The sequence below is a fragment of the Carassius auratus genome, unplaced genomic scaffold (genome assembly GCF_003368295.1).
Source record: "Carassius auratus strain Wakin unplaced genomic scaffold, ASM336829v1 scaf_tig00017721, whole genome shotgun sequence".
NCBI classification, from domain to species: Eukaryota; Metazoa; Chordata; class Actinopteri; order Cypriniformes; family Cyprinidae; genus Carassius; species Carassius auratus.
Genome location: NW_020524808.1, coordinates 567,201 through 580,799, shown reverse-complemented (window position 1 = coordinate 580,799; position 13,599 = coordinate 567,201). Strand labels below are relative to the sequence as shown.

The following is a 13,599-nucleotide window of genomic DNA, read 5'->3' as shown; positions in this document are numbered from 1 at the left end:
TTCAAAATATGTTTTTAAAAGGTTTCTTTAATCTAACCATTACTTAGTTCTGTACGTAGTTCTTTGAGTATTTTACATGACAATTGATGACAACATGACTGTCCTTAATGAACATTTTAATCCTTGTTTATAATTAGGCAATTGCTTTCCTCTATAAACAAAAAATAATGTTTATATATATATATATATATTAAACTGAACAACGGGGATAGATAGATAGATAGATAGATAGATAGATAGATAGATAGATAGATAGATAGATAGATAGATAGATAGATAGATAGATAGATAGATAGATAGCGCTTCTATTATTTAGTCGTTTTTGTATGCGATTTCCTCATTTGTAAATCGCTTTAGTATATACTTCTGCCAAGTAAATTAAAGTAAATGAGGAACACACAAGTTCATTCTTTGTTTCCAAGGGAACTTCGAAAAAGACGGCGAACTTCCGGCGTGACTTCAGTTGCTGCAGCTTCACGCTCACCGAGTGATGAGAGAGAGAGAGAGAAAGAGAGACAGACATGGAGTTCAACTGAGCAACAAAGTAACGGATGAGCCGCAGCACTTAAACGGCCGGGCAGGCGGGCGGACGCTGGAAACGAGTCTCTTTGGGAGCGCAGAGGGAGATCGCGGGTCGCAAACGGCGGTTTTATAATTACTCAGCGTGAAGATGAAGCTCTTGAAGCCGAGTTGGGTCAATCACAATGGTGAGAGCAGAAGCCCGACTCTCTCAGTGTCTGTGTCTCTGTGTGTTTGTGCAGGAATCCGGGGTTTCAACTTGCGCTTTTGTTGCGTAGAGAGACGGATCGGGTCTCTTCTGCATGTCGGCGCTTACGATCGGATACTCTTCTGCACGTTTTAGCGCAATAAGAATCATAGTAACCGGCTGTTTTTTTTTTATTTATTTATTTTATCTTGGCTGGTTTTAAGAAGCCACCCATGAATATATGATGTGCACACCACCCATTTTGAAGTTGCAAAAGACAGGCAGACCTCTGACATGGGTCGATGAAGCTGGAGCCGAGTCACTTGTGTAATTTAAGAGATAATCTAGCCATAATTAACAAGTTAAATGGAACTTGTGACGTTTCTTTATTTATGTTATATGCTAATGTGGCTTTATTTGCATTTCATTTAACCTGCTTTAGAATCGTGCGGTGGATGTATTGTATACATTTGTTGTTTGCAATTATTATTATTATTAGTTAGAGATGTGTTGCCAAACTATATTTGTGTTATAAGTGTGTTTTTGTTTTCAGGTAAACCAATATTCTCAGTTGATATCCATCCAGATGGAACTAAGTTTGCTACAGGTGGCCAAGGTGAAAATCTAAAACCTTTAACATCTGTCATTCTTTTGCTGACTCTAGTATAGCTTTCAGATGAAGCTTAGTCTGTAGAAGGTCATTTTATTTCCATGCTAATTCCATGACAAATGTGTCGTTGACTGACAGGTGAGGACTCTGGGAAAGTGGTCATTTGGAATATGGCCCCGGTTCTTCGAGAAGAGGATGAAAAGAACGAGAATATTCCCAAATTGCTATGTCAGATGGACAATCACTTAGGTATTACTTGATACTTAATTGTTTTTTACTTAATCTATATATTCAAGATTAAAATATCTAAAAAAATATTTATATATATGAAAAACTCAATATATAATTATTGTTCTCTTAAAGTCTTGATTTTGTTGCATTTGTATCACATATTTTGCTCCCAACAATCAAAAGAACAATTTAGAGATGGTGTCTAGATTATGTTTTGTCACTTAAATGTATTTTAAACTCCTTTTGGATGTGAACTGCACTGACAGAATGTGCGACGGAATGTGTGACACTGATGAATATTCAGCATCTAATTATATTTTTTATGTAACTTTGTACATTTCAGCATGTGTGAATTGCGTGCGCTGGTCAAATAATGGACTATACCTGGCGTCTGGAGGAGATGACAAACTGGTCATGGTGTGGAAAAGAGCTGCGTGAGTAAAACTGACCCGTTCTGTGGTCTTTTCTCCCTTCACGATAAATAAAAATAATAATACGTTTTTAACTTATGTTTTTAAAATCCTATTATAATCATATTAATATTTTAATATATTTGAATATTAAAGTTAAAAAAATAAGGATGTGATGCTAAAAATAGATTTTTAAAACCTTATAACAGTTGAAAGAATGATAGATGCCACTTGTGCAAATGCACTGCTTATTACTTTTTACTTTTTCCACTATGCAGATTATTTTTTTTAAATATGTAACACAAACAGATGCCACACATGCATCCACAGATTCCATGCACAGGCCTTTGAGGCATTATGTTGTGTTTCTTTTGTTGTGCAGTTTCATAGGTCCCAGTACAGTGTTTGGGTCCAGCAGTAAACTGGCTAATGTGGAACAGTGGAGATGCGTCATGATTCTGAGGAACCACACTGGAGGTGAGGGGGAAAACGCTGCTCATGTAGAAGCTGGATATTGTCTTCACTTTTGGCATCGTGTGAAACACATGTGGTGTTCTCTATAAATCTGATCCAGATGTAATGGATGTCGCCTGGTCACCTCATGATGTCTGGCTCGCGTCCTGCAGTGTGGATAACACCATCGTTATATGGAACGCTCGAAAATTCCCAGGTGAAATGTCAATACTAGCATCTTTTTTGTTTTTTTCAGATGCCGTTTGGTTTGATATATTTTGTAATACAGTGGCATTATGTTTGGCTTAAATGACCAAATACTTTCATTGTCACGCTAGGACAGTTTTTTCAGGGGATTTTCGAAAGGTTTGGCTTCTGTATCAGTTTTGAATCAAAGCTTTGTCTACTGCATTTTTGAATTTGCTTTTTTATGTGTATGCCACAGAGATTGTGATGACTTTAAAGGGACACACAGGGCTGGTGAAAGGCCTGACGTGGGACCCAGTGGGAAAGTACATCGCCTCCCAGGCAGATGACCATAGCCTGAAGGTCTGGAGGACCATGGACTGGCAGATGGAGACTAACATCACCAAACCTTTCAGTGAAGTAAGACCAGAAATGCTAGTTCGGGAATGTATTTACTTTTTCGTTTTGTTTATTTTTTTACTTCTTTAAATTGTTTACATCCTTGTGACCCTGTATTCTCTCTTTTTTTCCTTCTCTCTTGCTTTGATTCAGTGTGGCGGCACCACACACGTCCTGAGGCTGAGCTGGTCTCCAGATGGCCAGTACCTGGTTTCAGCTCATGCCATGAATAATTCTGGGCCCACAGCTCAGATCATCGAACGCGATGGCTGGAAAACCAACATGGACTTTGTGGGTCATCGAAAAGCTGTTACTGTGGTGGTTAGTGTCTGTTCAAATCTGTAATATTCCACAGAAAAGCATGCATTGAAATCTCCATCGTAGTCTGTGCTGTAGTGTTTTTCCTTTTGTGTCGATGAAATCATGATATTTTTTTTTCAAACTGGCTAAGAACTAGAAGTTAGAAGTGTTTTTTGAATTCCTCTTCCTTTCTTTGCAGAAGTTCAATCCTAAGATCTTTAAGAAGAAACAGAAGAATGGCAGTACACCCAAACCCAGCTGCCCTTACTGCTGCTGTGCTGTGGGCAGTAAGGACCGCTCACTCTCTGTATGGGTATGAGACTTCTCAATATCACCCCTTGGTTTTGCCCCACTAGAAAAAAAAAAAAAAAAGGCAGGCATATTTCTATGTTTATATGTTCCTACGAACATGGGAAAACCTGGAAATTCTTAATTCTAATTTAATTTTAAATTTGTGCAAACTCAAGGAAAACCTAATTTATACAATTAAAATGAACTGTTTTCTATTGTTACATATTTTACAATGTAATTTTTTCCTGTAATGCAAAGCTGATTTTTAAGCTACCATTACTCCAGTCTTAGGTGTCAAATGTTCCTTCAGAAATCATTATATCATATCGTAATATTCTGATTTGGTGTTCAAAAACATCACTTATTATTAATGTTGAAAACAGTTTTTATGGAAACTGTATTTTTTTATTTATTTTTTTACGGTTCGTTTGATGAATAGAACTTTCAAAGCAAAATCATTCAATTGAAACGGAAATATTTTGTAACAAAAACAGTATTTTCATTCAAAACAATCTTCCTGACCTCAAACTTTTGAATGGTAGTATAAACAATTTTGTGGTTATGCTCTGCTTAAAAATGCTTAATGTTCATGTAAAACAGAAAACAGACATGCTAAAGCAATACATTTCATCGCGGCCATATTAACGAGTTTTTGTCCTAACCAGCTGCAGCCATGATAATACATTTTGTCAGTCCCGTCACGCTGGACTCTGGCGTGTAGTGGCTCCCACAGTTATTGGTCCAAGCTTCCACAAAGCTGTTTTGTAAGAATCAAATATGTTCTGATATATTCTCATTCTCTTGTTTCGCACAGTATTCCTCTTTCAGTATTTTTTTCACATTCATGTAAGGGTGAGATTTCTGAATGTTAAGATGACTCGCCTTGAATCAGTTGTCCTGTTCTTGTTTTTCAGCTCACCTCACTTAAGCGCCCACTGGTGGTCATCCATGACCTCTTTGATAAGTCCATTATGGATATTACATGGTAAGAAAACAGCTTTTCTGTTTTCCAAGCTCTGTAAAGCATCATAGACACTCTAGTGGGGTAAAAACTTACATGCATGAGAGTATTGTGAATGGATCGTATCTCTCAGGACACTCAATGGGCTCGGACTTCTGGTGTGCTCCATGGATGGAACTGTGGCTTTCTTGGATTTCTCGCAGGACGAACTGGGAGATCCCTTGAATGAAGAGGAAAAGGTGGAGAAAATATACACACACACCAGTTGACATTATTTAAGACAAAATAACTTTTCAGTTATATAATTGTAAGAACTCTGCAATGTTTCTCTGGCAGAAAAAACGTGGAATCTCACTTAAGTCACACACATTTAGTTATTATTTATTTAATTAATGAAGAGTGAATCATTTCTTTGAAGGATTTGATGAAATATGCAAATGCATTCATTTAGATTGTTGAACTGTATCAAATTTTCCAGTCATACTTAAAGAGATACACAACATTTTAGGAGAGTGTTCGCTATTTGCCTTTGCTTGCTTAATGCAGTGTGACGACAACAGTGCTGCAGCATTTAAAAAATAGCTTGCTTCTGAAGAATTCAAATGGCTTAATAGTTTTGAGAGAAATAAGATTCCTGTGTATCTTTCTGTAGAATGCTATTCATCAGAACATCTATGGAAAGAGTCTGGCCATTACTACGGAGTCCCACCTTTCCAGCACTATTATTGAGAACCCAGAAATGCTCAAGTATCAGCAGGAACGCCAGGGGAACCAGAACCCCAATGGAGCCCAGGGAAGTGGTCCTGAGAACCAGACGCCCAAACTCACCAATGTGCTCAACGGAGAGTCCCTGGAGGACATCAGGAAGGTCAGAGGAAAGAATATGTAACAATACGCACAGCAGTCTTCTTTAAACGGTTGAAGTGATTCAAATGGTTAATATGGTAAATAATGATTGGTTACTCGTATTTCCACCTCCAGGCATGGCTGACTTGCAAGTTTACAAAGTATAGTTTGTATATCAAAGTATATCTAGCATAATTTGTTTGCAGATGCTAATTTGTTTGGTATTATGGTATATAAATAAATATAATTTATATATTTGATGTGTGTCTTAAAGGAACACTTCACTTTAAAAAAATATAAAAATTTTCCAACTCCCCTAGAGTTAAACAGTTGAGTTTCACCGTTTTCAAATCAATTCAGCGGATCTCCGGTTCTGGTTGTAGCAATTTTAGCTTAGCTTAGCTTAGCATAGATCATTGAATCTGATTAGACCATTAGCATCTCGCTAAAAAAATTAGAAACGGAAAGAGTTTCTATATTTTTCCTATTTAAAACTTGACTCTTCTGTAGTTACATTGTGTACTAAAACTAACAGAAAATGAAAAGTTGTGATTTTCTAGGCCGATATGGCTAGGAACTGTACTCTCATTACGGCGTTAGTAATCAGATTCAATGATCTATGCTAAGCTAAGCTAAAAGTGCTACCGCCAGACCCGGACAACGGCTGAATGGATTCGAAAACAGTAAAACTCAACTGTTTAACTCTAGGGGAGTTGGAAAGTGAGCCTATTTAAAAAAAAACTGTAGTGTTCCTTTAAGTCGAAAAGTGTTGAAAAATATTTTGGAACCAAAAGACACAGCTGGATCATACTGCCCAGCCCTAATACACATAATGAGTGGTTATGTAAAATTGTAATAGTTTACATACATATTGCATGCAAATACATAATGTGTGGGTGACATTAAATAATTTGCATACACTTTACATGCACATCTGCCTGTCTCTCTGTCTTTGTATGAATCTGTATATATCATTTAATACCATGATGGTCATAGCATAGTAGTTTAGAGAGCCTGAAGAGTTAACCACTTTTGTCCCCAAATGATATGTTTGCAAGACTGCATTTATTAACAAATGGCACTTTTTTTGGGGCAGAACCTCTTAAAGAAGCAGGTGGAGACCAGAACTGCAGACGGGAGGAGAAGAATCACACCTCTCTGCATCGCACAGCTCGACACGGGGTAACGAACACGTATAACAACACGTCTAAAATTATTACTCGCCTATTCCCCAGCATGCATTCAGTGGCTGAATGTCTCTTACTTTTACACAGGGACTTCTCACCAGCGTTGTTCAACAGCGTCCCGATCTTGCCAGGGTCGTCTGCATCGACTCAGCTCACCCCTCAGATCTCTTCGGATTCCAGTACAGCCAACTCACTTGGCTTGCGACCCTCCCACGACCCCACCACCACCTCTCCCAACAAAACTGCGGAAGAGAACAAGGAAAGGTAAGTTTACATGCAAGTAATATCCCATTTCCCCTCTCTCTCAACCAATATGTTTTAAAAATCAAATTTCTCTCTTTTAGTGGACCTGCAGCTGTTAATTCGATCGGTATGAAATCAAATCTGCTGTTGACATCTGCCTCCAAAATCGAGCCCATGAAAGCGCTGGATTCGCGATTTACTGAAAGGTCTAAGGCCACGCCAGGGGTCACTAGTGTACCCCTCACTATAGGCATCACCCCACTTGACAGGTAATAAAATCTGCATTATAACTGGTGTGCCCTTCTAAACTGAACTTAAAACCAAACTGAAGTTTTGTGGTTCTGTCTCAGGGTCAAAGACACTAGCTCTGTGAAGGAGCCTAAAGTAAAAGATGAAAGCAGCAGTGATAGTGAGGACAAGATCATGGCGAAATCACTATCTGTGGCCAAGAGGAAGGGAGAGATGGAGGGAGCAGAAGTGGTAGAAAAGAGGAAGAAGGGAAGGCCAAGGAAAGATGCCAAAATGATGATGCCCATATCACAGCCCTTCCCACAGGTGACATTTCTTCTTTCGAGAGCTGTTTAGAACACATACGTTTCAAAGTTGACTAATTATTTGGGCCTGTTCAGATCTGTGAAAACTGTGTAACCGCTAAAGCTGCTAAAATATTTCAAGTATATATTGATTTTTTTTTAACATATTTATGAATATGAATGTTTATAAATATTTATGTATATACAGCTTTTCAATAGATATTGCATAGTACCGCTCAACAGTTTGGGTTTGGTAAGAATCTCCAAGGCTGCATTTGTGTATCAGAAAATACAGCAAAAACTGTGAAATATTATTCAAATTAAAATGAACAATTTTTAATATTTTAAAATATAATTCATTTTAGTGATGCAAAATAAAATAACTCCGGTCTTCAGAGTCACATGATCTTTTAGAAATCAATGCTGAGTCGATGCTCAAGAAGCATTTATTATTGTCAGTGTTGTGTTGCTTAATATTTTTGCGGAATCTGTGATCATTTTTTTCTTTAATGAATAATAAATAAAAAAAAACATTAAATTGAAATGTAAATCTATTTGCTGCCGTTTTCGATCAATTTAATGTGTCCTTGCTGAATTAAAAAAATCTTACTGACACTTCAACTTGTCAACTGTAGTATATGAATGTGTACATTTTTCATTCAACCTTTTTTTATATTACATATCAAATATATAAGAAAAATGCACACTAGTTGACTATGACCTCTATACTATAATCTCTATATCTTTCATTATCTTTCCATTAACTCTTGAGTCCTTCATTAGAACCCATGTGATGTCAGTGCGCATAGACAAAGATTGTTCACTCACTTTTGACTGATCTTTTCTCTTGTAGACTCCAGTCTCAGCGGAGAAGGAGCCTTCTCGATTAGTAACACCTGTAGCGGTGTTAAAACTTCCTACCCCATCCATACAGAAGTCCTTTAGCACTCAGGTATGACTCAAAAACTCTACACTTAAGATATCAGTCCTGTGTATGCAATGATCATAATGTGTAATCAGGAAGCTCAAGTACTATGTCTATAAAAGTGTTAAATGTAATGTAATTCAAACATAGACTCTGCATGAAAACCCAGCCTGGTTAATAACCCAGCTATTAGAGAACTTATCAGCTTATAATAAAAACATGGACTAAAATCCACAAAACGTCATTTTGATTTAATGGGCTTTTTAACCTGTGTGTTTAGGTGAGTACAGATGCCATCACGTATCTGGAGGTAGAGAACGAGGTCTCTGTGGTGTCTGGCGCTCGTCTCAGTCAGCTCAAATGGAGCAGAGACGGGCGAGAGTGGGACACGCTGCTGACCAGTCGCATCACCATAGCAACCGGGAGCAGGTGAGTGTTAAAACACATTGGTTTATGCCTGATTTTGACATCTGGACTAAAAGTGACTTGTTTTTTGTTTGTTGGTTCATAGCGATATTGTTGCTGTAGCATGTGAGGACCGCACACTCTCTGTCTTCACTACATGTGGACGGAGACTGATTCCATCCATCATGCTGCCCGCTCCCATAGCAGCACTTCATTGCTCGGGACACTTCGTCATGGCGCTGATGGCATCAGCCACGCTGTCTGTCTGGTACTGACCCTTCTTGTCTGTTTCTCAATAGAAAAGTCCAAACACCGTAGCTGTATTTATAACAGGAGTCAGGTTGATTTTAGTGATTATTTACATCAGTTCTGAAAGATCTAGATCTGAAATGATGTTGAATGGCTGGTATTTTCTTTTCCTGCAGGGATGTTCAGAAACAGACGGCTTTGGTCAAAAATGAATCTCTGAATCCAATCTTATCAGGTGTGATTTCGTTTTCTTTCTTTAATGAGCTCTTCCTTTTATTAATTGACTCCTCGCTAAACTCCACCCCTTGATTTCTACAGTTCAGAAAGTTTTTATTTGTTAGTTTTATTGTTCCATGGGCTGGAATAATAATTCTTTTTAACCTCTTATTCTTCAAAAAATCTTGAAAAATGTACCACGGTTTCCACAACACTGATAACAATAAGAAACATTTCTCAAGCAGAAAATCAGCACATTAGAATGATTTCTGAAGTATCACGTGACACAGAAGACCACCAAAAGAATACTGACTGCTGGAAATTCAGCTTTGTCATAAAAGGAATTAATTACAATTTGAAATGTATTCAAAGAGAAAACAGTTAATATACATTGTAGTAGTATTTTGCAATATTATTGTTTTTACAGCATTTTTGATTAAATAAACACTGCTTTGGTGAGCATAAGAGACTTTTCCTAAGAGAAGAGCAGACGTTTGTCAGACAAAATGATGGGCATCAATATTTTGACTGATGAACAAAAAAGTAAAACATCAAAATGTACAAAAAAGTAGCTTGTGTCCATATGTTTTTAATGCGCATGTTCTTTTTTTGCACAATGCAATTTATATATATATATATATATATATATTTATTTATTTAAAAAAAAAAAAAATTATAGACTTTCCCAGTCTGCACTGATTTCAGTGTGTGCTTAGCTACTTTTTGGTACATTTTCAAGTATCTCCTTGGCTCTACACAACAAACTATCATAAATTAATTGAAATATACTAATACCTTATCCTTTTCTCACTCCAGGCACAGATGCTACAGTAAGTCAGTCTTTTTTGACTCAGCAAGGTGTAGCTGTGGTGTCGCTGTCAAATGGCAAAACTTTCTGCTTCAACTCATCACTGGAGACCTGGTAAGTGATACACAAACCATGCGTTAAGTGTAGTTTTAACATGTAACTACCAGAAACCGTCCCAATAATTTTCCTGGCCACTATGATTGTTCTGCCTCTGATATTTTGTGCCCTTTCTATACATCTCCAATAGGAATTTGATCGCAGATAAGCAGGACTCTCTTATACAGTGTGCAGACTTCCGCAATTGCTTGACCTCTCAGGATACTCTGGGCTCCATGGGGCCACTGGCTCTCACACAGGGCCGTAATCTAAGGTAACAGCCTTTGCTATTGCTACAGTTATAATGATAACAACATACTAGAACAGTATTGTAGGAATTACTCATTTATTTTACTAATTTAAAGAGCTTGAGCACTGAAAGGGATAGCCCATTATCTTTTATAGTTATCGTTCTCGGGGTGAACAGGCCTTAACCATCTCACTTTTGTCTCTTTCAGTGCGGGGCGTTTGGCATCTCGCTTGTCATCGACCCCTCACCACTTGCAGCAGGGAATGACTCTGGCCTTCTTGGAGAACCAGCTCTCCTCTGCCCTCATGCTCCTTTCAGCAAGCGAGTACAGGCACTGGCTTCTCATCTACGCACGTTTCCTCGTAAACGAGGGTGAGTGAGTGAGAAGGTGGTCAGCTGGTAAAAAGATTCAAGAGGGTCCATTCGAAATCAAGCAATAGTTCACCGAAAACTATATTCACCCTCAGGCCATCTAAGATGAAGATGTGTTTGTTTCTTATTCAGAATCAGATTTACAATAACTCTGTGTGTATCTGTGAAGGTTTTGAGCTGAGGTTAAGGGAACTCTGTCAGGATTTACTGGGACCAGTTCACAAATCCAGTAGCAGCTCCTGGGAGCCGACAGTCCTGGTATGAATTTTTCTGAAACTTAATCACAGATTTCTCATTGGTATAGTTCCTGCATTTAATGGTGTTTTTCAAAATCATTTTCTGTGTCCATTTCAGGGACTGAGAAAGCGGGATCTGCTGACAGAGTTGTTGCCTGTGATTGGTCAGAACTTGCGGTTCCAGAGACTCTTCACGGAGTACCAGGATCAGCTGGAATTGCTGCGCTTGAAATAGCATTTCACCTTTGACTTCCTTATGTTTCCTGGCCTGTACATGTGCTAACAGTCTGCCTTAGCTGCTTTACTGACAGCACTATCTTTAACGCAGACATGGACACTAATTAAAATGGGCAAAAATAATGATGCTTTTTTTTTTAAATAATTAATTTGTTAAATACATTAATGAATTATGTTTGTAATCTTTGTGCCGTTGGTAAGAAAGAGGAAAGGATGTTAACTCACATTTTGGGATAATTTTGATCAAGCACAAAGTCTGCATGGCAGTCATCTTGAAACTGAGCGTTCTTCTACAACTAAAAGTTGCTCTAAGTGGTGATCCAACTCTTTCTGCCTCCTTTCTTTTTGGCTTTCTCCTTCAGTTCTTATTTGTACAGCCACTTTTGTCATTTATTTGTAAATGTTTGTAAAAGGCCATGTCTTCTTTTTTCTCCATTTTCTATAAAATCAAGAAAATGGTAAACCTTCAATTAAAAAAGGAATAAACAATTTACCAATTCTAAAACCTGTTGCTCCTTTCTCTCTCGTATGGTGGTTTATTTGCTGTTGGTACAAACTTCTTAACACCAGCGCACTTTTGTTGGTCCTTATGTAGTACTACCTTGTTTTAGACAGGTGGTGGTGGTAGAGATCTGATTGTTTCGACAAGGTCCAAACTTACACCCTTAACAAGAATAAAAGTGTTTGGCAAGAAAAGAAAAGCATTGTTTATAAACCTTTTCTAGGAACTGCAAGATGGTTCAAGTCGGTAGAAATCTAATCTGAATCCTGTTATATAAGTGTGTGATGCGTGATTGAAAATAAAGATGTAAATGACTTCTCAAAAGTTTGGGGTTCGTAAGATTTTATAATGTTATTGAAAGAGGTCTCTTATGCTCACAAAGAAAAAATGTGAAAGATTACCATTTGAAATAACTGTTTTCTGTTATAATGTTTTCCGGTGATGGCAAAGCTGGAGCAGTCATAACTTAGGCTTCAGTGTCACATGAGCCATCAAAAATATGCTAATGTGATGCTCAAGGAACACTTATTATTATCAAAAACAATAAACAGTATCTTTGTGAGGACATCAAATTCTATTGAATCTTGCTGCTCTTTTAAACTACAATGACAAACATTAACTGGAGTGTCTCAAAGTTTGTTTGCGTTTTCTTTTCTTTTTTGTATATCAAACCCCACACAAGTGAAGAACGTGTGACCTTCATAAATGCCACAGTATCCACAGTACTCGCATACAGAAAATTCACATTAATACAAAAGCATTTAATTCTCACAATGCGCATATACACAAATGTAACGCCTGTCAAACATAAACAACTTTCTATTCAAGTGGCCAAGAGTTATGATCCTATACTGGATGGCTTAGCATTTTAATGGATGGCTTAGCATTGTGCGAATGCTGGAAAAGTCTCTCAAACAGCTGCGTTCTAACACCTGAGACCTGCACATTAACACACACAACTGATTCATAAAGGACCTCTATCATGGACAATATGCCTCTTATATAAGTCATAAGCGCCTGTGTTCAGTGTTCAAAAAGCCTTCATTTCGAATTCATATTTCTCTGCTCACCATATCAGTCCAGAGAACTTGCCTAAGGGCTTTAAAGTGTCAGCTCTCTGGGGCTCAAATGCTTTTTTGGGGGCCGTAGTTCAGAGTGATGCCATTTTTCAGAGAGAAACAGCTGTAATGACGCCAATCTTGTCCATCTGAATATTTAGTATATAAATGTTAGAAAATGCCAAAATGCCATATTAGTATGTTGCACAAACTTTTGTTGTCTAATAGTTCACCCACAAGGACAATTACAAACTTTGGGGTTAGTAAGATCTTATATATAGATATAGATATATATATATATATATACTTCTATTTGGCAAGGATAAGTTAAATTGATCAAAAGTGACAGTAAAGACATTTAGTGTATTACAAGATATTTTTATTTAAAATAAAAAATGATCTATTCATCAAAGAATCTCAAAAAATGGGTTCAACAAAAAATATTATGCAGCCCAACTGTTTTCAGCATTGAAAATAAGTCTTTCTTGAGCACCAAATCAGCATATTAGAATGATTTCTGAAGGATCATGAGACACTGAAGACTGGAGATATATAATATCTAAAATCAAAGCAATCCAGCTCTGATAGCTGATAAATACAGATAAATGTATATAGGCTACTGTGCCTTTAGATTGAGGGAGACAAGACAGAAAACAGGAGAGGACAAAGAGAAACAGCAGGATGAGTGGAAGTGACACATGTGCTGCTTCCATCTCACAAGGTCTGACTCTGAGCTAAACACAATTTAAAAGCCGTCCCCTCAAAAACCCCACAGCCTGAAACCTCACACAGAGCACATTTCATGATTTACACACTTTCAAACTTTCAGCTCTCAGACCAGAGCAAAGACTAATAGCTCACAGCTGACTGGAGTGTGGAGAGGGAAAAT

At 37.6% G+C, this 13,599-nt stretch overlaps 1 protein-coding gene across 1 annotated transcript; it reads left to right on the top strand.

Moving 5' to 3' along the window:
• The first annotated feature begins 438 nt into the window (after positions 1-438).
• hira (histone cell cycle regulator a) lies at positions 439-11,643 on the top strand. Its single transcript, XM_026248492.1, has 25 exons — positions 439-707; positions 1,260-1,322; positions 1,455-1,565; positions 1,891-1,981; positions 2,340-2,434; positions 2,532-2,627; positions 2,856-3,016; positions 3,149-3,316; positions 3,495-3,608; positions 4,501-4,571; positions 4,681-4,786; positions 5,200-5,415; positions 6,490-6,575; positions 6,668-6,844; positions 6,925-7,092; positions 7,174-7,378; positions 8,210-8,308; positions 8,562-8,710; positions 8,793-8,954; positions 9,112-9,170; positions 9,968-10,073; positions 10,207-10,329; positions 10,514-10,677; positions 10,847-10,935; positions 11,032-11,643. Exons 1-25 carry the CDS (start codon positions 671-673, stop codon positions 11,146-11,148), a joined length of 3,033 nt encoding a protein of 1,010 aa, XP_026104277.1. The 5' UTR covers positions 439-670; the 3' UTR covers positions 11,149-11,643.
• The last annotated feature ends 1,956 nt before the right edge of the window (positions 11,644-13,599 follow it).